The 21652-nt window shown below is 42.8% G+C and overlaps 1 protein-coding gene across 7 annotated transcripts in view; it reads left to right on the forward strand.

Annotated features, from left to right (window-relative positions):
* obscna (obscurin, cytoskeletal calmodulin and titin-interacting RhoGEF a) overlaps window positions 1-21652 on the forward strand; it is a 66972-nt gene that overhangs the window by 951 nt on the left and 44369 nt on the right. For 6 of the 7 annotated variants that reach the window (XM_084066556.1, XM_084066554.1, XM_084066555.1 and 3 more), the window contains exons 2-22: window positions 1005-1215; window positions 1360-1626; window positions 1994-2155; window positions 2606-2710; window positions 3098-3364; window positions 5109-5378; window positions 6004-6270; window positions 6493-6756; window positions 7117-7383; window positions 8365-8634; window positions 9145-9411; window positions 10008-10274; window positions 11528-11800; window positions 12558-12821; window positions 13515-13781; window positions 14776-15042; window positions 15650-15919; window positions 16152-16418; window positions 18828-19103; window positions 19525-19791; window positions 21305-21571. In XM_084066556.1, coding sequence (XP_083922682.1) covers window positions 1119-1215; window positions 1360-1626; window positions 1994-2155; window positions 2606-2710; window positions 3098-3364; window positions 5109-5378; window positions 6004-6270; window positions 6493-6756; window positions 7117-7383; window positions 8365-8634; window positions 9145-9411; window positions 10008-10274; window positions 11528-11800; window positions 12558-12821; window positions 13515-13781; window positions 14776-15042; window positions 15650-15919; window positions 16152-16418; window positions 18828-19103; window positions 19525-19791; window positions 21305-21571 — 5188 coding nt within the window. In that variant the 5' untranslated portion in view covers window positions 1005-1118. Of the gene's footprint in view, window positions 1-1004; window positions 1216-1359; window positions 1627-1993; window positions 2156-2605; window positions 2711-3097; window positions 3365-5108; window positions 5379-6003; window positions 6271-6492; window positions 6757-7116; window positions 7384-8364; window positions 8635-9144; window positions 9412-10007; window positions 10275-11527; window positions 11801-12557; window positions 12822-13514; window positions 13782-14775; window positions 15043-15649; window positions 15920-16151; window positions 16419-18827; window positions 19104-19524; window positions 19792-21304; window positions 21572-21652 lie in introns of those variants that run through there. The other variant, XM_084066560.1, reaches the window with a different exon arrangement.

Here is a 21652-nt window from a genome sequence, read left to right on the forward strand (position 1 = left end):
GCAGTGGGCAGGCACTGGGGTCCAGTTCTATGGCCAGTGCCTTTGGTCAAGGGCACTGGCAGTGGCAGAAAGTCCCTAACAAACAAAGGAAGAGGCAGGGATCACAGCCTGTACTGATAAGGTGCTGGCCACAGCAAGTGTCATAACCTAAAAGAAAGGAATGGGCCTATTCTTACTCATATTTTTGATGCAAAGCATAATATTTGGCTAACGTTTTGACCCAGATGTCTTTGTCAGGGTATGAGGATGTCTCTAGCCTGAGCAAACTCACATGAACATAGGGACACTCCAGTCCACACAGAAAGGACTCAGTTTGGTTCAAATCAAGGGACTTTCTTGCTGTGAGGCAACAGGCTAACAACGGAGCCACACAGTTGAGCTCCATGCATTCAGCCCTGGTGAAAGTGGCAGCATAGCAGAGTCTATATTAGTGGTGCTGAGCCCAGCCCTGTGAGGTGTCAGAGATTACTGTTCTTCATTACAGAGGAGCACATCCATGCCAGAAATGGCATCAACCATGTGAGAATGACGTCTCCGTGCATTAAAGGGATCTTGAAAAATACGCCCTCACATTGGGGGTGTCTGTGTGGCGCAGGGATAAAGTATCTGCCCACCACCATGGAGATTGGGGTTAAATTCATCCTGCATGGCCGGACACTCCAACGAACACAATTGGCCAGGCGCATGGGTGGGGAACCGGTAGGGGAGGGCGTTGTCACTGCACTAGCAACTTATACATGTTGCCTGTTCAGCAGGGAGAGGGTTAGTGTGTTCCTCCACATGTCCTCCTGGTGAAATACAGTAAAAAAAATAATAAAAAAAAAAACTCCCTCGGCCCCTCACACAGAATTGGTGAGCCGCAACATTCGATTAATCTTGTTGCGTGCAGGCCTACTTTTAAACATCTAAAATCTAATTTAAAAAAAGTTGTGTGTGCATGTTTTCTGAAAAAACTTTCTTGAGCTCTCAAAATGGTACATTTATGATTTTTTTTATAATCCTAGCCCTAGGATCACCCTAGAGATAAAGAAATTAAGGGGTCAAAAAGAGATCCCCAAATCAGTGGGGAAAGAGGAACTGATTGGCAAGAGTGAGCGAGGTCAGGCATCCTTCCAGCCATGGGAGACAACCCACCCTGTCCTGCCATTGGAGACAGCCCATCCTGTCCAGCCATGGGAGACAATAAAACTGGAGGAATAGTAGCTGCTGCTGCAAGTAAGCACTGTTCTTATACACTTTTATCAAAACACACAAAATAGTTGTTTCTTCAAAATCCATTGTGTGTGTGTGTGTGTGTGTGTGTGTGTGTGTGTGTGTGTGTGTGTGTGTGTGTGTGTGTGTGTGTGTGTGTGTGTGTAGAGAACCGCCTGCAGGTTGTGCACGCTTTGGAGAACATGGCAGTAAGTGAATGTGAGAGCTGCTGCTTCGAAGTCACCCTCAGCGTGGCCTACTTGAAGGGAGTGTGGACCAAGGATGGGGTTCAGCTCAAGTCCAGGCCAAACTGCTGCATCAGCTGCCACGGGAGGAGACACGCCCTCACTCTGAACAGGGTGGCTTTAGGAGATGCGGGCCTGTTCTCTTTTCAAGTCAACGACATAGAGACGTCAGCCACACTAAGGGTCACAGGTAGGCTGATATTGTACAAGAGCATGGGAGAATGACAGCACAACAGAGCACAAAGGGTATTCGCACAGTTTTGTATGGAACAACTACGTAGAAAATGAGTGACTTGACTATAACTTGCAACTTTAATCATAGTCATGTGGGAAATGTGGTCAGACTCGGAGTACTACAATGCAGACTGGAGGAGCGCACATGTGAGCAGAGCAGAAAAGACAGAATAGCTCAGTACAAAGCAACTTAACAGCATTAGAAGTAAAAAAAAAAAAAAAAAAAAAGAATCCTGTTTGAATCCAATTTGTTTTTGACAGAGCTGACACAATGTGATGATGTTTTTTTTTTCTCTGTGTGTGTCCCTGTCATCGTCCGTCAGCCAGAGACATTCGCATAGAGAAGGAGTTGGAGGATGTTGACACAGTAGAGCGTCAAACGGTGACCTTCCTTTGTGAGGTCAACCAGGTGGACGTGGACGGTCGTTGGTACAGAGACGACACGAGGATCCGACCCGGGGACAAGGTCAATATCAGACACGAGGGTGAGTGTGTACCTGCGACTCTGCAAGGGTTAATGATCTGCACTAAATGTCAAGAGATATCATATCATACAAGATTTGTGTTGTTAAAATGTTTAAAATGTTTTTCTCCAAGACTTTTTGAAAACAAGCTTGTAGATCGGCTATTTTCAAATCACCAAAATAGAGATTTAAAGTTGTTAAACAGATTTTCATGCCATATTAACACATTTTGCTGGGGACCCCCTGGAACCCCCTCAAGGATCCCCGGGGGTCCCCGGACACCACTTTGAGAACCACTGGTCTAGAATATTCACAGATAATGCACCAGGTCCACTGTGTACAGTCATTTTTGTTTTTCTGTTTTTATCTTATGGGCTTATGATGTCAGCACGGGGAGATTTCATCTTTTTTGATTGTTCTTGTATTATTAAAGATAAATTAAAAAATCATTTTATTCTGACCTGTTTGCAGGTAGAACCCACACACTCAGTTTTAAGTCAGTCAGGCCAGAGCATGCAGGAGCGATCAGATTCACTGCAGAGCGTGTCTCATCCTATGCAACTCTCACAGTAACAGGTGAGTTACAAAATGTCACCTCCCATTTGACCTGTATTTAGCATCCAAGGCTCATCTCATGAAATAAATCAAAACGTACATGTTTATCATTTTGTCATTAAATTGGGTTAGATCACAACATAACTATGATAGCATGCATGTGATCAGTGTTTTGGTCATTAAAGTATGTGGATTGTAGCTGTAATTGCAATGGCAATGATAATTAAGTATTGTTTTGGACTACAAATCGAAACACATGTCACACAAATCTACTCAATTCTGTCCAGGGAACAAGTTGCACTATTAGTAACAGTCCTTAGACATTTGGCCATGTTCACCAGATCAGTGTTGCTCAAAAGTCTCTGCCGTACGTCATTCCCTTAATCCCTGTTCCTTTTTTCCCACCAGAACTCCCAGTCCAAATAACGCGTCCTCTAAGAGTCAAGATCGCCATGTATCGCCACCGGGGCCTGCTGGAGTGTGTGGTGTCACGGCCCAACGCTCAGGTCAAGTGGTACAAGAACCGGAAGGAGATCCTGCCAAATAGGAAGTACCAGCTAATTAGCCAGGATGTCTACAGGCAGCTGACTATCGATGACGTTTGCTCTTCAGATGAGGACACCTACACTTGTGACGCTGGAGATGACAAAACCTCCTGTCAGCTCCTGGTGGAGGGTGAGATGCTCTGACTCTCTTTCGCTGACCCATCAATCATTACATTTGATGATTTTCTAGTTCAAGCTCCAGCTCAACTAAGTTTTATTGTGACATACCCAGGCCTGAGGAATTTGTTTCAGTACAAATAAAACATGATCTACATTAATTAGTATAATCATGTTAACTTCATGAGTATAAAAACAGTGGTCAGATATCAAAAGGTCCAGCAGTGAACATTTGCACATAATCACACCTATGAAAAAGTCTTGAATGAGTATCATGGACCCTTCGCTAAGCCCCACCCACTCTCTGTGACTGGTGGTGCGAAGTTAGTCACACCCAGGCCTGGCAGCGCCTGGCAAACTTTGCTTCTCACCCATTGACTTGCATGTTAAATGATGGCTTTTCCCCTTAAAAATAATCGATCATTTCAGGAGCAAGAGCTTCAAAATCTCTTCTAAATCTAGTCAACAAGGCCTGCAGTAGGCTATGCACTGGACAAATGTGCATGACGTTATTTCAATAAACTAAAAACATGGGAAATGTTAGAGGGAGTAATAGCCATGGATACACGACGGTCGACTGTCACGACCGTCATGGATGAACTTCAACCTGGTGTTTGCACTTTCTCCATTTATGGCCCGTACATCTACATAAACGTTCATATTTCAAATAAAGTGCTTATCCCATGGCCACGGATGTTGCATTTATTTACGGGCTCTCAGAAGTACCCGTATCATCCGTATTGTTCAATAAAAAGCATTTTAATCTGATCGGTGGCAATTTCTCCATGCGCTTTCAATTGAGTGACCCTATCGGTTTGTAGGTGTATTGCACTCTGATACATTATGAGAAAATGGCCACTGATCGGATTAAAATGCTTTTTATTGAACAATACAGAATATACGGGTACTTTTGAGAGTCCCGTGCATAATTGTAACATCCGTGGCCATGGGGTAAGCCCTTTTTATTTGAAATCTGAACGTTTATATAGATGTACGGACCATAAATAGAGAAAGTGCAAACACCAGGTTAAAGTTGATCCATGACTGTAACAGGAGTTTTCATGTACCGCAGGGTAAGACTGCAGTAGCAGTTAATACATAGACAAACAAATGAATTAATATACTTTAACGTGCGGAAACCGAAACAGCCAGTGCTGTGATTCTGAATTTTGTTACGATTACGGTGATTAGTAGCCTATTGACACCACCTGGGCGAGTGAGTCGTGTCGTGTAACTTTCTTGACGTTAAGCTGTGTATGTGTTCAACAACACAGCCATTCAGCTTTGCAGTTTAAGTGCAGATTTCAGCTTCGAAAAAGCAGCCTCCAACGGGTTTGGGTACGTGGTTCATAGTCACCATTGCGTTATCGTTGTATTCCTATTCTTCTTAAGTTCTTGCTATTATGTTGCAAATGATTGTGTGTGTGTGTGTGTGTGTGTGTGTGTGTGTGTGTGTGTGTGTGTGTGTGTGTGTGTGTGCGGGCGAAATCACATTGACAGCTATGGCAGGTGACGAAAGCTTGCCAGACCTATGCCAGGCTAACAACGGTTGCTAAGATGGCATTGGACAATCGCTTTTGGGGTGGGGTTTAGCGAAGGGTCCATTGTCATAAAAGCCTGAAGCTCACATCTTATTCACATCAACTCAACAGTTGTCCTTTAATTGATTGCGTTTTGTTTATTGATCTATATGGTTATGAGCCAGTGGTCGCTGTGTCACTGGTAGTAATGTGTGTGCTGTCTGGCTGTGCGTGCAGAGCAGGCTATCAGCATAGTGCGGGAGATGAGTTCTGTGGAGGTGATGGAGCCTGAGCCGGCCCAGTTCCAGGTGGAGACCAGCCTGCGGACAGGGAGACCCCCCAGGTGGACCCTGAGCAAGGAGGTTCTGGAGCCCAACCCGCTGGTGAGGCTTGACAGGGAGGGAACCGTCCACAGCCTCTGCTTTACGTCCACGGACAGCTCCATGTCTGGCCCTGTGGTCTTTCTCACTGGCAAGAGCCGCTCCACTGGCCAGCTCACAGTCAAAGGTGAGGTCCCACTGAGTGAAGTCTGCTACATTCACCCCTCCTTTAATCTCCCCCTGACCAAGGGAAATATTAGGCTTCTGGTGTTCAGGCAGGGCTAATCTGCTACATATACCCCCCCCCCCCCCCCACTTGGAAACCTGATCTGGATGAGCACCTAATTGGATTTGATTCTTCCAGGAAATCTAAGCTTTAGACAGGGCTACTCTGCCAAACAAATGTACCACCACATCCTACAATAGTTCAAATTGTTTTTTAAGGGCTCATGAATCATAACTCTGTTAACAACCTAAATGTATTTCTTTGCTGAATTCCCCATTTAAATATTAACATGAATGGTTGGTTCTATCATGTAGTGAACCACATGCACCAATATCCTGTTGTTCTAGAGAATGACAGAATGTCTTCTGAAGATGACTGTCCAAGGGGTAAAGGTGTCCCCTTCTCTCCATGTTCTATTTGCTGAATTCCCCATTTAAATATTAACATGAATGGTTGGTTCTATCATGTAGTGAACCACATGCACCAATATCCTGTTGTTCTAGAGAATGACAGAATGTCTTCTGAAGATGACTGTCCAAGGGGTAAAGGTGTCCCCTTCTCTCCATGTTCTATGTGCCACCACTAGAGCGCCCTCTTCAGGTAGCCCGCCACATGGAAGACACAGACGCTAAGGAGAACAGCTCTGTGACTCTGAGCTGTGAGTTTGCCCCCTCTCCAAGGGTGGTGCGCTGGTTCAAAGGCCGCACAGCGTTGAAAACCTCTAGTAAGTACAGCATGAAGAGGGAGGGGAAACGGGCACAGCTGACCATCCATGGCCTGATCGGGATGGATGGTGGACAGTATCGCTGTATGGCTGGAGGGTCACAGAGTGCAGCACAGGTCAAGGTAGAAGGTAAGACCATGGTTGAGAGAAACTAAGATTTGAAGCAATATTTAGTGTGTTGTATAAATACAAAGCGCAAACTTGCATTTAGAAATTCAATATTTAACATCCTGTGTTTATGTTGGGAAACGTGATGTTCACATAAATATACAGTGTGTGTGTATAAAATTATTATATTATCTAATAATTTACAGTAGCCGACATTAACTAAATTGTCCACATTTTATTCAGTACGGCAGCTGAAGTTAGTCAAACACCTCGACGCAGTTGAAGTTGAAGAGGACGGCAACGCTACATTCTCGTGTGAGCTGAACTACGTGGTCGCCAACGTCGAGTGGCTCCTCAACAACGTGCGTCTCTATGCCAGTTCCACCAGCAGGATCCAGAACATGGGCACCATGCATAGCCTCACCGTCAAGAGGCTCCGTCCACAGCAGAGCAGAGTTACCTTCAAGGCCGGCCTTCTCAATGAGACAACCAGGCTACTGGTCAAAGGTTGTGACAAAATGATTGAATTTAATGAGTACATTTATTCACAGATTAGACACAGATTCAGTGGCCGGTTGAGCAAAACCTCTTTAGTTCTTCTGCTTGCAACTATTGCTTTCATATTGTAATGTTATATTTTTCCTAGTAAAACAACTTCTAAGGAAATCTTAAGTGCAGTTTTAAGGAACATCTTAACTTAAGATACTTCATACAACTGACAAGTGGATATTATAGTAATAATAATTATGATGATGATAGTAAAATCATAATATATTTGCCCATTATCATTATATTTATTCTGTAGAGAAAGCATGTGGAGAACTTCAGAACCATTAAAGTGTTATTTAACTAATATTCCACCTCCAGAGCGCCCAGCAGTGTTCCTCAGATCTCTAGAGGACGCTGCAGGAGAAGAACAGGGAAGGGTCTCTCTGCAGTGTGAGGCTTCTAAAGACACTGTGACCCCCATCTGGAGGAAAGATGGTGTAGTCCTGACCCCCAGTGACCAACATGAGCTGCTCCACAATGGGAACTCCATGGCCCTCATCATCCATTGTTTGAGCAAAGATGATGCTGGACTGTACACCTGTGACCTGGGCACTAGTCAGACCAAGGCAAAGGTTATTGTACATGGTGGGTGGAAGCACAAATAGATGTTGTGGTTGTGGGAATAATCCTTAAGGGAATTCTTGCGCTAACGATAATTACGTGAGCATCCACGCTGCTGAACGATAACGTTCCGTTAACATTTGGAACAGTAATGTGTTGAACGTGACGCCCTGTAAATTCAGATAGATATTGATTGGCTGTCAGTGTTTCTATCGTTCAACAAATTGATCTGAAAGTGATCCAATGCTATTGTTCACCACTGTCGTTTTCATTATAGTTGTGGTGTAGACTGTCATTCACTTTAGTTACGGTTAGGGTTGATTTTTAAATCACTATATTTATTTATCGTTATAGTTATCGTACTTAGTGTGGACACTGGACAGTAGAGGTGTAACGATGTAGTAACTGCATCGAAAAATCGTTTTGAATCTTCAACGATCTACTATATCAATATGCAAACAGCAAAATATCGTATTGTTTGACTTTGAATCATATCGAATCGTTTTGCAAAGCAAATCATCGTATCGAATCGTTTTGCAATGCAAATAATCAATTTTTATCAATACTAAGTACTTTTAAGAAGAAAAAAGAGAAAGAGGGCTTTATATCCAGTATCCAGGTATTTATTTTCCACACAGATTTTTTTGGTAAATAAATAGTTACTATATTGATTTTAAATCATCGAATCGAATCGTATCGTTCTAAATTAACCTGTCCTGTATCGTTCATGTATCGAATCGACTAAATCACTGAATCCAAAGGTATCGTATCGTTCTAAATTAACCTGTATCGTTCATGTATCGTATCGACAACCAAGTATCGTGATACGTATCGAATCGTTGTTAAAACGTATCGTTGCACCCCTACTGGACAGCCATTATGTGTAGGGAAAATATATCCTATAATTTGCAAGGACAGAGGGAACCTACAGTAGCTAATAGAGTTGTAAGTGCGAGTCACTTTAATGAGGCTGAACATGTATGAAACTTCTACATAACTCTGCAGACCTGCACATCACCATCGCCCAGCGTATGAAGACAACCTCTGTCCTGGAAGGAGAGAACTGCTCTTTCGAGTGCCTCCTCTCTCATGACATCATTGATGAGCCTTTCTGGACCATCAATGGTCAGCTGGTGGTCAGTAACAGCCGTATCCAGGTCGTGCGTAATGGACGCCTGTTCCAAATGACCATCAGAGATGCCATCCTGTCTGATGCTGGGGATGTGCTCTTCTCCATCAGCGACCTGAGCTGTAAGACCATGCTGTTTGTTCAAGGTAAATGGGTGTCTCGCTCAAGAGTGAAGAAATAGTTTCCAAGGTATGCACATGACGGTTACTGTATATTTGTGAGGCTGTGGTGCTGTCTATAATCTGTATGGTTTATGCCACTGGTTGGGGTCCGCAAGCTTCGAGGGGGTCCCCTGCTAAATGATTGATGGAAATAAAAATTCATGGACTTTTACAGGTCTGTAACTCAGAGGGTGTACAAGTGGAACCAAAAGAACCCTTTGGTTCCATTTGTTCACTCTCAGAGTAAACAAATAGGACTGACGAAGGTCCCAGGACCTCACTTTGAGCACAGAGCACTATATTAAAAATAAAATAAATACTATTTTCTTAGTCTCTGTCTAAGGAGTCTTCCTTAATAGTTTATGCAGCGAGTGAGTCTTTTTCTGCCATTTTTACTCTCTCAGAGTTAAACACTGAGGATTTTAGAGTTTAGATTGTGGTCCGTGGCCTAATGCATATCAAACTGAGAATCACTGTTCATGTGAACTTTTCCAGAGAAGCCGGTGCATGTGTTCCGAGACCTGCTGAATGTCAAGGGCGTGCCGGGCGAGGACACAGAGCTGAGCTGTGAGATCACCAAACCGGAGGCCATCATACGCTGGCTGAAGAATGGCCACCCGATAAGGCAGAGCCCCAAGTACGAAATCACTGTGGAGAAGAATCTGGTGCGACTGGTGATCAAGAACACCACCATCAGAGACTCTGGAGAGTACTGCTGTGAGGCCGATGGCATTGCCACCCGTGCCAAGCTCGAGATCAGAGGTACAGTAGAGTAGGAGACAAAAAATAACTGCAAAACTAGAACTCAGAAAGAGATACCTACACCCGTGCATAAGTGGGAAAAGCCATGCTCCACATGTAAACACTTGTCTTAGTTTTGGTTACAGTTCCACCCAAAGAAAAGATTAAATATCACCCTTGTTCTTTCAAAAGGTTCAAACATCTACTCTTATACATTTCATTATAAATTGGTGGAAATGTACATAAATTAAACACTTGATGAAAAATATTTGAGAATTCAGGTCCTTGGGTCAAAGGTTTCATCCAAATGCGATCAGAACTGTAGTGGTTATGGCTGTTACGGACGCACAGACAGACACACACAAGTAATAGTATTCTACAATGCAGATTCTCTAGAACAGTGGTTCTCAAAGTGGGGTCAAGGGACCCCCATTGTTCCTTGAGAGGGTTCCAAATGGACCCTTGAGAGTGTACAAATGGAACCAAATGGACCCTTGCAGTTCCATTTGGTTGCATTTGTACACTCTCAAAGTTATGGTGGTCCTTGAAATTAAATAGTTTGAGAACCACGGCTCTAGAATGTTTGATTTATTCATAACTTCTTCACTCCTTCTCAGAGCTCCAGCACACATTTGCACGTGAACTACGGGACACGAGGGGTGAGGAGAAGACAATGGTAACCCTGGAGTGTGAGACCAGGCGGCCAGCCAAGCGAGTGAAATGGCTGAAGGGCATGTTGGAGCTCAGGTCTAGCAGGAAGCACATTATGAGGCAGAAAGGTGTGGTGCTGTCGCTGACCATCGTCAGTCTGGAGAAGTCTGACTCAGATGTTTACTTCTGTGATGTTGGCACCATGCGGAGCCACGCACTACTGACTGTGCAAGGTGAGGCCATGGCAAAGGGAGTATTGAGGCTGTAACAATATCAGATTATAATGGATAGATAGTCAGGTGCCTGATATACCTTAGAACAGTGGTTCACAACAACCCTGGTCCTCATAACCTCTGGTACTGCTGGTTTTCCATTGACTTACATTGTACAGTGAAGAGGCTCAGGAGGAGCTCTTTTAGCCTGTAAATCTACACAAACAAAGCTGGTTCTAATAATATAGAACATCGCCAAACCCGGTACTATTTTCTTTTTAAATAAAAAATGTCAACTTCCTGTTGATTTTACTATTTGAAGATCCGGATCCTGATCCTCGGATCCAGTCAGTTTTTTCTTCCTAATAAAAATAGCAAAATCAACAGAAAGTTGTCATTTTTATTTGAAAAGAAAATTGTACCGGCTTTGGTGATGTTCTATAATGTCAGAATCAGCTTTGTTTGCGTTCATTTACAGGCAAAACAGAGCCTTCACAAGAATCTTCATTGTACAATAAGTCAATGAGGAGCATATTTCTAGTCAATGGGGCAATTATTTTGGATTTCTTGCCCACCTTTGGATGGCAAGCTAACTACACAACCCAAACCTCTTCCAAAGTGTCCTTGCCCTTTAATCTTGCATGCCAATGTCGCACACCAAAAATAGCAGATCTACAAGCTCTATATTGGCTATTTCCAGCGTGCCACCCACGTGCAACTATGTATAACTCAGGCTTTGTAGAAGCTATAAGAAGAGATACCTCTCTTTCTCATTTCCAACTTTATCTTTGATATACATTCTGATATTGTGTGTGTGTGTGTGTGTGTGTGTGTGTGTGTGTGTGTGTGTGTGTGTGTGTGTGTGTGTGTGTGTGTGTGTGTGTGTGCGTGCGTGCGTGCGTGCGTGCGTGCGTGCGTGCGTGCGTGCGTGCGTGCACTTGCTCTAGCCTTGACGGATTATGCAAAGGCTAAAATGTAACTTAGATGTGTTATGTAGACGGATTCCAGGTCATTGCTGACCAATGTACAGTAGTCTGATGATAGGTAGATTTTTGGTTTACGTATGTATTAGTTATTATTAGATTATTGGTTTACTTATGTATTACTTTATTATTAGATTACTATTTCTATGCATTTGATGTATTATTGATGTATTAATGTATTATGATGTATTACCTTGTGTCCTTGCTTACTGTAAGTCGCTCTGGATTAAGAGCGTCTGCTAAATGGCTAAACTGTAAACTGTAACTGTAAACTGTGTGTGTGTTACTCAGGCCAGAGAGTCCTGATCCTGGATGAATTGGAGGATGTTGAGTGTCTTGAGGGTGACACGGTCATGTTCAGGTGTCGTATCTGTCCGAGCGACTACACTGAGTCCAAGTGGTACTTGGATGAGACCCTGCTCTACACCAATGAACTCAATGAGATCCAGATAGTACCAGGGGGTTACCACACCCTCACCTTCAGACAGCTGGCGCGCAAAGACACCGGAACTGTCGTCTTTGAGGCTGGGGAGAGGAGATCTTATGCCTCATTGCTGGTTAGAGGTGAGGCTTTGAACTGTCTCAAGAAAGAGTCTAAAATAACCACTAGCATCTCCCAGGTCCCGTTGCTGCTTTCTTACACCCAATCAGACTAAAGTGGTTTGAGCCGACCTGGTCCGACATTTCCATCCGTAGAGCCCGCACTCTCACTAATGTGGTGCTAGAAATGAAAACAAAAAGGGAAAGGTATATTGTATATTCACTGAAGGATTAACATATATATTGTAATTTGTGAACAACTGCAAAAGTGAAATGAAACAAGGTACTAGAATTAAAAAGCTGCAACCTACAACAGGTGGAAATTTTGACCTAAAGGTTGTGCTAGAAAGGCAGGTCACCAAAATTAGCTGTGTTCACTCTAACTTCCCATTTAAATTATAGAGATATCTTGTGTGCAGAGTGACATTTTGGCCTAAGGGCAGTACTAGAGGAAAGACATGAACGATCTTGGAGTCACTGAATTTTTCGAGTCCCCCGAGTCCATCTGGGGATGACTACACTCATAATGGCAATTCAGCATCTTAATTTTCTGATACTGTACTTTGTGTGCAAGTGGTCTATTTCCTCCTCAGTGTAGCATGAAGGTGCACAGCAAATTCTATAGTAGTTTTGGGATATGTTGTTGGAAATGTAAATTCACAGAACAGTTAATTGCTGAATTTCGTTTGTTGCTTCTTTCTTAGTAATTAATTGAAATAAATTACTCTTGATTGATTGGATTGAATCTGACCGTGACTTAACTCTCTCTTCATATTTGTAGAGAGGCGTCCCACCATCATCAAGGCTCTGGAGGACTGTGAGGCCATCGAGGGAGGTGGTTTGGTATTGTCCTGCGAAACGTCCAAGCCATGTCACATCCTGTGGTACAAAGATGGCTGCCTGATGTGGAGCTCCTCCAAGTACTTTGCCAGCCGTTCAGGCTGTGAGGCCAGACTGACCATCAAGGAGGTCTGCAATAACGACGCAGGGGTGTATGAGTGCAGTGCTGGATCTGTTACTACCAGGGCTGTGGTAACAGTTAAAGGTAATGGGTCCCTTCCCGCTAGCACTTTACTATGCACTGTCAATGTCATAAAAGTGATATTCACCATACAACTTCACACTGTTTTCTGTAAATATAACTTTTATTGCTGCTGGTATTGATGATGATTTGTATTGTATTGTGTGTCTTGTATGTCCTGATTTTGAATTGAATACATAGGACCACAATGGAAATAAGCACTCAGGGCTTTTTGTGTTACCTTTTAACATTGCTTGCATAATTATACTTTGCTGTATTGTTTGCAATTTGTTGTAAAGTCAATCAATCAATCTATCAATCAGTCAATCAACCAATCAATCAATCAATCAATCAATCATGCTGATAAAGCCACTGCAGCATGAGGAAAACAGAACAAAGGTTTATGTGGATGCCAACAATAATAGCGACTTGAACCCCAGCATCCATATTCTCGGGGGAACAATAGCCAAAAATAGCCGATCTACAAGCTCACAACGAGCGTTGTGAGCTTGTAGATCAACTATTTTTGGGCGAAGAGATATGGTGTAGGTAGGTGGAAAAAAGCAGCCCATGTACAGAGTAAACTCAGGTCCAGTTTACGAGGGTTAAGTGCCAAACTTTACTCAATTACGTGCCAGGTGGAAAAGTATTAAGAAACCCACTGTATGTTAAAAGATTATTAGAATATAAATTGTTTTCTTATTTGTCATTCTGCAGCCATCCCAGCAGAGTTCACGCAGCCTCTGAAGCCCATGGAGGCCAGGGAGGGGGAGAGTGTGACCCTGACCTGCGAGTACTCTCTACCGGGGGTCCTGTTCCACTGGAGGAAGGGTCTGGAGAACCTCAGGTCTGGAGAAAAGCATGTGATGAGACAGAGGAAGACGACCATCACTTTGACCATCGCAGCCCTGAAGCCTGAGGACACAGGAGAGTACAGCTGTCACTGCAGAGATCACAGGACCTGTGCACACCTCAAAGTCACAGGTAAAAGGGAAATAAACGTGAAACATGTCGTTGGTAATGTAATGTAAACGTGCTGGTAGTGCTTTGTAGTCCATTAACTCTGACCACTCTGACCACTTTACCTTTCATGTTGAAATGTGAAATATTTCTGCTCAGAGAGCCTGTCACATGTGTCACACTGTGTCACACCTATTCTGGGCATGTCATTAAAGGCCTACATTCAGCGAAAACAGATGAACTCTCTGTGAAAATAGCCGATCTACAAGCTCACAACACGTGACGTCACAACACGTCGGTGAAGTGATTTGGTGTAAAGGGGAAAATCAGTGGTTCTCAATCCCCGGTGGTCCTTGAGGGGGTTCCAGGTGGTCCCCAGCTAAATGATGCAGAGTTGGTAACCAAATGGACCCTTATGGGTACATTTGGTTTCATTTTACGCTCTCAAGAGTTGAATTATTGTTAAACATCTGCATTAGCCTACTTAATTTACAAGAAGTCTACACAATTAGAGAATGTAGAAGAATTGCCTGTTATCTCTCCTATGGTACCAACATCAATACAGCATGGATTGTGAACAAAATATTCTTGGGTCTGAGAGTCTAAATCTCAACAAATGGTGATCTGTGGCTCAAATGCCGCCTAAATAATGGACCTTGATATGAAAAGGGTTGAGAACCACTGGTTTAAATGGTTAACCAGTTCTCATTGGTGGAGACAGATACGGCTGCAGACAGCAGAACAAACCTGAAGGTTGAAACATCCAAATATAATTCATGGTTTTGTCTGGTTAATCTGTGGCGTGCAGCTGAATACAGTTGAATATCAGCCTGCACTACTTCCAGCCATCCATTGACGTCAGAATACGTCAGTGGGTGGTGAAAGTAAACTACACAGCCACAGCTGGCTACAGAGAACGTTGGCTCTCAAGTAGTGTGGATGTTATTGACATGCCACCACTATGACTAATAAATGGAAATGTGTTCCTTTAAAAAAATGATTGCCTCTTTTTCTCCAGCAATACCTATCACATTCAGACAACAGCTAAAGAATGTACAGACAGAGGAGGGCAACAGTGTCACGCTGCGCTGTGAGCTGTCTAAACCTGGAATACCAGTAGAATGGAGGAAGGGGGACGAGTTGCTGAAAAACTGTGTCAAGTACCAGATAAGAAAAAGAGAGACCACCCTGGAGCTCCTCATCTGGAAGCCTGTGCCTGAGGACAGTGGAGTCTTCAGCTGTTTGTGTGCCGATCAGAAGACATCTGCTACTGTAACTGTTGCTGGTAGGAAATGCAGTATTTCTTTGATTAGAGCCAAACATGTGAGTAATAGATTAGATTAGATTTCAGCCATTTTTTGTTTTGTGAAAAATTGGCTGGTGATCTGCCCACCCACCAAATCCTGTAAAGGTTTACCTGATCAGATTTTCCAAATTGGTTGCCATGCAGAAAAAAGGATTCTCATTTATCTCTTTGATTATGGTCAGTGGTTCTCAATGTGGGGCCCGGGGACCCCCAGGTATCCTTGAGGTGGTTCCAGGGGGTCCCCAGCTAAATTATTGATAGTTAGGAACTAAATGGACCCTTACGTGTCGGTGACTCAGAGTGTATGAAAGGAAATAAAATGGAGGGTCCATTAATTTGGTTCCATTTTACACTTCCAGAGTTAAAATAACAGTGAGGATCTTACAGTGTGGGGTCCTAGAGATTTAAAACAATGGCATCAAATTGTTGGCCTAAAATAATTGAGAATCACTGGTGTAGTTCATTCCTCTTAATAATGTACCGGTAGCTCAATTACAAATGTTTCCCTCCTACAAGGGATGAGTATAATATATTATTGTCAGTAAATCTAATACTTCTCAGTCCACTTTCTCACATTACTCCTCAGCTCTGCCAGTCATCTTCAAACAGAAGCTCAGGAACATTCTTATGGAGGAAGGCAACAGTGCCACGTTACGCTGTGAGCTCTCTAAACCTGGTTACACAGTCGAGTGGAGGAGGGGAGGAAATGAGCTGATTGTGAATGGAGAGAAGTACCACATGCGCCAAAGAGACACGCTGATTGAGCTGAAGATCCTTGATGTGATGCCTGAGGACAGCGATATCTACACATGTATCTGTGGAAGCATAGAGACCACAGCTACTTTGACTGTGAATGGTAGGAGTATATTATTTGTGTTTATTTGATGAGGATAGCCTGTAGTTACATTAAAATCAGTGTTTCTAATATCCAGTTCAGTCACATAACATTTCCAGGAACATTTCTGAAATGCATAACTTATATATTTTTTATATAATGTTTGAAAGTTTTTGAGAATTTGAAAACTGCCCAAAATAGGGACGCCAGGTCCAAAGTGGTTAAACCTTGTGGTGATCTTTGTGTCTTTTAGTCCTCCCCATCACCTTCAAGCAAAAACTGAAGAATATTCAAATGGAGGAAGGGAAAAACATCACTCTGCACTGTGAGATCTCTAAACCAGGAGTCCCGGTGGAGTGGAGGCTGGGAGGAGAGCTCCTGGAGAACGGAGAAAAGTACCAGATCAAACAGAGGGAAGCGGTTGTGGAGCTCACCATCAGAGATTCTGTTCCAGAGGACAGCGGGATCTACACCTGTGTTTGTAGAGAGCAAAGGACCAAGTCCACAGTCCAAGTCGTTGGTAGGTGTCGGACACTCACTGATGTTCCTATAGGAGTTCTGGTACTTGAGTGTGTGTGAGAGAGAGAGGGGGGGGGGGGGGGTCTGTCTGTCTGTCTTGTCTGTCTACAACTAAACTGAAGGAAATAGTAGATGTGAAATATGTAGATTGAATAAAGGCAGGGAGAAAGAAAGACAGTAACACAGGTCTCCAGCTGCAGTTACGTGGTCGGCGACTCAACGTACGTGTGCCCATATGATTATTATGGGGCCAGGCTTCCAGCATGGACCCATATTGTTATTCGCATTATTTCCGTTTCTTCTTCTTCTGCCACTTTTGCCAGTTCTGGCTGAACCGTGCAGTCGCTTTTTATGAAACTCGGCCATATGATAGATGGTCATGAAAAACGATCAAGAAATAATTCTCACAATCTTTCGTCAAAAGGTGGCGCTATAGCACTCAATTGAAAAATGCCAACTTTGATCAGGTACAACTCATGCCCTGTTTCACCTACAGCCATGAAACTTCGATGCACACATGCGTCTCCTCATGCTGAACAACTTTCACACTCTGACTTTTGACCTCTGACCTTTAGATCTCCCACCATTTTGAATTATATGAAAAACAGTTAAAACCTATCTCCTCCTGGGATTTTTGAGTAATCTGCACGAAACTTTTTACACATGAACTTTGGACCTATACCAAAAAACGTTTGCAAAATATCTTCCATAAGTGAAAAAATGAAGCTTTAATGAGCCAATGAATATTGCAGTTTTATGACAATTATTCATCTGCCCCTAACTCATACATGCAGACTTACCATTCTTTGAAACTTTGCAGAAATGTAAAGGGCCATTCCAAATATCACTGAAACCAATCTTACTCCAATTGGTCAAACGGGGGCGCTATAGCAATTTTTTGAAAATTAAATGAAACTTTAAACAGGCAAAAGTCATGCCTCGTTTGGCCGACAGCCATTAGACCTGCTTACACATGTGCCTTGACTAATGAGGAACACATCTATCACGTTGACCAGTAAGCACCGCCCTTAGGTTGTCCGCAATCTTGAGCAGTTTGAAAAACACTTAAACCCAGGATTTTTCAGCTATTTGCGTGAAACTGTATGATCAGTGTGATCTCTTTTTTCAGTGGTTTGTCTCTTGGTCCAATAGCGTCCCGCTTAAGTGTGTGCCCCACAACCTGAAGGTCACCAGTTCAAGCCTCACTTGGTGCAGACTTCATCTGAGTTGCATTTCACACAACATGACTATCAATGAATACATCTGCAATTGTTAAAGATAACATGAAATACTTAATTGAGTGTTTTTTACATACAGCTGATCTACAATCTCACAACTTTTCAGATAGCAATGAGAGTATGTTTTTTCAATGTATAACATACTTCATTGTGAAAATAGCCAATGTACAATCTGACAACTTTTAATGGTTTGTGAGCTTGTAGATCGGCTACTTTCACTAATTTTGGTTCTGAGGAGATGTACAATTTCTTCATTGGTAAATGGTTTGTGAACGAGTGATCTTAGTGTTAGTGAAACAGGGGCTTGGGTCATGACAGAAGGCAAGAGTTTGTGATCCTCAACAGACAATATCAGCCTGGACAAAGATATAGCACTATAGGTAGTGTTGCAGCTACCTAAGAGTGCTTCATGACCGTAAGGTTGCCGGTTCAAGCCTCACTTGATGCAGACTCATTTAAGTTGAAATGCAAAAAACATGACTCAATCTATTCCGTTTCCATGGCGCTCTCTCTCTCTCTCTTCAATCTATTCCATTTCCATGTCTTTCTCTTCAATCTATTCCGTTTCCATGTCTCTCTCTCTGTCTCTTCAATCTATTCCATTTGTCTCTCTCTATGTCTCTTCAATCTATTCCGTATCTATCTATCTATCTATCTATCTATCTATCTATCTATCTATCTATCTATCTATCTATCTCTCTCTCTCTCTCTCTCTCTCTCTCTCTCTCTCTCTCTCTCTCTCTCTCTCTCTCTCTCTCTCTCTCTCTCTCTCTCTCTCTCTCTCTCTCTCTCTCTCTCTCTCTCTCTCTCTCTCTCTCTCTCAGGGGTGGCCATAGCTGAGTGGTTAGTGAGCACGCCTAGGGAGCCAGAGACTCTGGTTGCCCCAGGTACGATTCCAGGCCAGGTCAGCAAATGTGTCGATGAAATGAAATTTGTCCCTGAGCAAGACTCTTAACCCCTAATTGCTCACAGGCACTCATTGGAAACAAGACCGCAAGGACTTTCATGAACTGACCTGTTAAAGGAATTATCATTTCTCTCTCCTGGCCCCATATTATCGCTGCTTGCAGCTATATTTGTTGTTGTATTGTAGTTGTCTGTAAAGATCTCAGCTAATCTGTTTTGAACCATGTGCACCTCTTGATCTGTCTAATGTTTGTTTGGTTCCTCAGCTGTTCCTGCCACCTTCAAAGTGAGCCTGAAGAGCCACGAGTCCCTAGAAGGAGGCATCTTGACCCTGCACTGTGAGCTGTCCAAGAAGGGAGTCTCTGTGGAGTGGCGTAAAGGGGAGCAGACGCTGACCGAGAAGATTTCTCTAGGGAAATATCAGATGAAAGTAGAAGGAAAGGTGGTTGAGCTGACCATTCTGAATGTCCAACCAGAAGATGCAGGAAAGTACAGTTGTGTAACAGGAGATGAGAAGACCAGTGCTGATGTCAAAGTGACATGTGAGTTTGATAACAAAACTATATGAAACTGCAAAAATACTGTTTCACACAAAAAATCCAAATCCACTGTCTTTTTATTTGTTTATTATATGGACCCCCATACTTAATGACAGCTAGTCTTCCTGGGGTCCAGACATTAACCACTTAACCCCATATGGGTAACCGGAGTCCCTCAGGGCTCAATATTAGTGTCTTTTCTGTTTTCTTTTATTGTGGGGAAAGCTTTCGCTGAAAATAGCTCACAATAGCTCACAATGCGATGCAACGCGTTGCGTTGTGAGCTTGTCGATCTGCTATTTTCAGTGAACGCTTTACCCACAATACGGATGCTGGGGTTTAAGTAGTTAATATACATTAATCACAATATTAATATTTCATTATCAGTGTATCACATACAAAAATAAAATCTGTGATTCCACAGCACCTCCCGTAACATTTAAACGAGAGCTTCAGCACCTGTCGGTGAAGGAGGGTGATAGCGGAGAGTTCTGCTGTGAGCTCTCCAAGCCTGGAGCCCCAGTGGACTGGAGGAGAGGCAGAGTCGTCCTCAAACCTGGAGACAAATATGAGCTGAGGCAGGAGGGCCGTCTCACTAAACTGGTCATCAACAACGTAGAGGAGAGCGATGCTGGGAAATACACCTGTAAGACTAAAGACTGCCAGTCAACTGCTGAGCTCACTGTGCAGGGTAAGATTAATGTAACTAACATAACAACTAACAACACTAATACAGAAAGATTGCATTCATTTTGTATTGAATATATGGTGTTTAAAGGCTAAATAACCCCCAAACACAAATCTGTATGAAGCCTGGCATCTAAGGTTGTTTTAACTACTGTTTTCATAGTAGCCTACAATGCAAGTTAAATGGGGACATTCATTGACTTATCTGGTAAGGGAAGGTGTTGTGTCTATCCCACACCAATATACAGTACACACCTACTGTAGGTGGATATGTCGAAATGGTGAAGTGTTAATTCCACAGCGTTGGAATGTGTTGGCTGTGTTGTGTACTACTGTACCAACCTACAAACAGCTTTGTGTACATTTGATAGTTTTGGCTTTGGTTTGGTTATCATTTGATAGCAATCAATGAATGTGTGATGTTACTTTGTTATTAATGTATATGAATATATTTCTGAATATTATCTTCACATGGGTTTACTCTCCACTAGATCCCTGATAGAAAGATACCTCTAATCTAATGTAGAACAATAATAAATATTTGGGGTATTTAGACAATGACATACATTATACAGTAAAATAGATGGCAACTTTTCTAAGCTAAAGCTGTCTCATGTCAATGAATTTACAAGGCCTTGGGCTTCATTCATTAAAACACAAAAGCAAAGATCATTCAAGATCATATAGTGTTAAAAAACGAAACAAATCAAACAACAGGTAAAACACTCATCGACCACTGCAGAGGCGTGGGTTAGCTTCCTGGCAGTATTGCCACCAGCTTGGCTTAGCACTCCATGGGACACCATATTGGCAGTGTTTGTTCATGAGTGGGAAGTACACATAGGGGGATTGACTAATTTGGGGAGGGAAAAAATAACAGATTGAAAGAAGGTAATGTGGATGGTGATTAAAAAATAGTCTTGTTGTTGTTGTTCTTGCTGTTGTCATGTCACAAAAATATCAGAGAAAGTCAAAAGTAGGAACCTTTTATTAAAGAGGCCTGGTGTGAGCTAGTATAAGTATGACATAATGTCATGTGTCAATCCATTGCATATACTGTAAATGGATGTGAGCATGCAGAGCTACTGCATACTTGAAGTGTTCTTCTCATCACTTTGACAGGGTAATTGCTATGGTAGAGTTGTTCTGTTCTTATTGCAGACCCGCTGAAACACTGCTTGTATTAAATCCCGTGATTCCAAGTATTTCTCTGGATTATTATGTTATAACCACATTAAACAGTGATCCGTTAAGAGAAGAAAGGCATTAGTAGTTTCAATTAAACTATTCTAACTGAATCCTTTATTTGTGAATAGAAAAGCTCTCTTTCTAAACACTGGAACTACACAATGCTTATTCATCCTTTCAATGAAAATTAAAATGATGTTTTATTAATGTCACATTGTCACAATATGACAGCAGCTGTGGTAGTGGTTTTCATGCTGTAGTGTTGGACCGCTGCGGAGGCATTGCTCCATGTGTTGGAACCATTCACTGAATTTCTTGGCTCTCCTCAGGTTTGCCTCCCAGTTTCAAACTCCCACTGGTCAACCAGGAAGTGACTGAGGGCAACAGCATCTTCCTGCGCTGTGAGCTGAACAAACCCGCCTCCTCGGTGGAGTGGAGAAGAGGAAGGGAGCTGCTGAGGCACGGAGACAAGTACCAGATGAGGAAGAAAGACCTGCAGGCGGAGATGAAGATTGTGGATGTCAGCCTGGAGGACATTGGAGAGTACTCTTGTGTTTGTGGAGAGCAGGAGACGACTGCCAGTGTCATCGTAAATGGTGCGTACAATACTCTTCATCTGTTTAACTGCTTGTTCGGTCCAATACACAGCAATCTAGTTTCCGCACAGACACCTTTAG

Source organism: Gymnoscopelus microlampas (genome assembly GCF_963454915.1).
Source record: "Gymnoscopelus microlampas genome assembly, chromosome: 9".
Classification (NCBI taxonomy): Eukaryota; Metazoa; Chordata; class Actinopteri; order Myctophiformes; family Myctophidae; genus Gymnoscopelus; species Gymnoscopelus microlampas.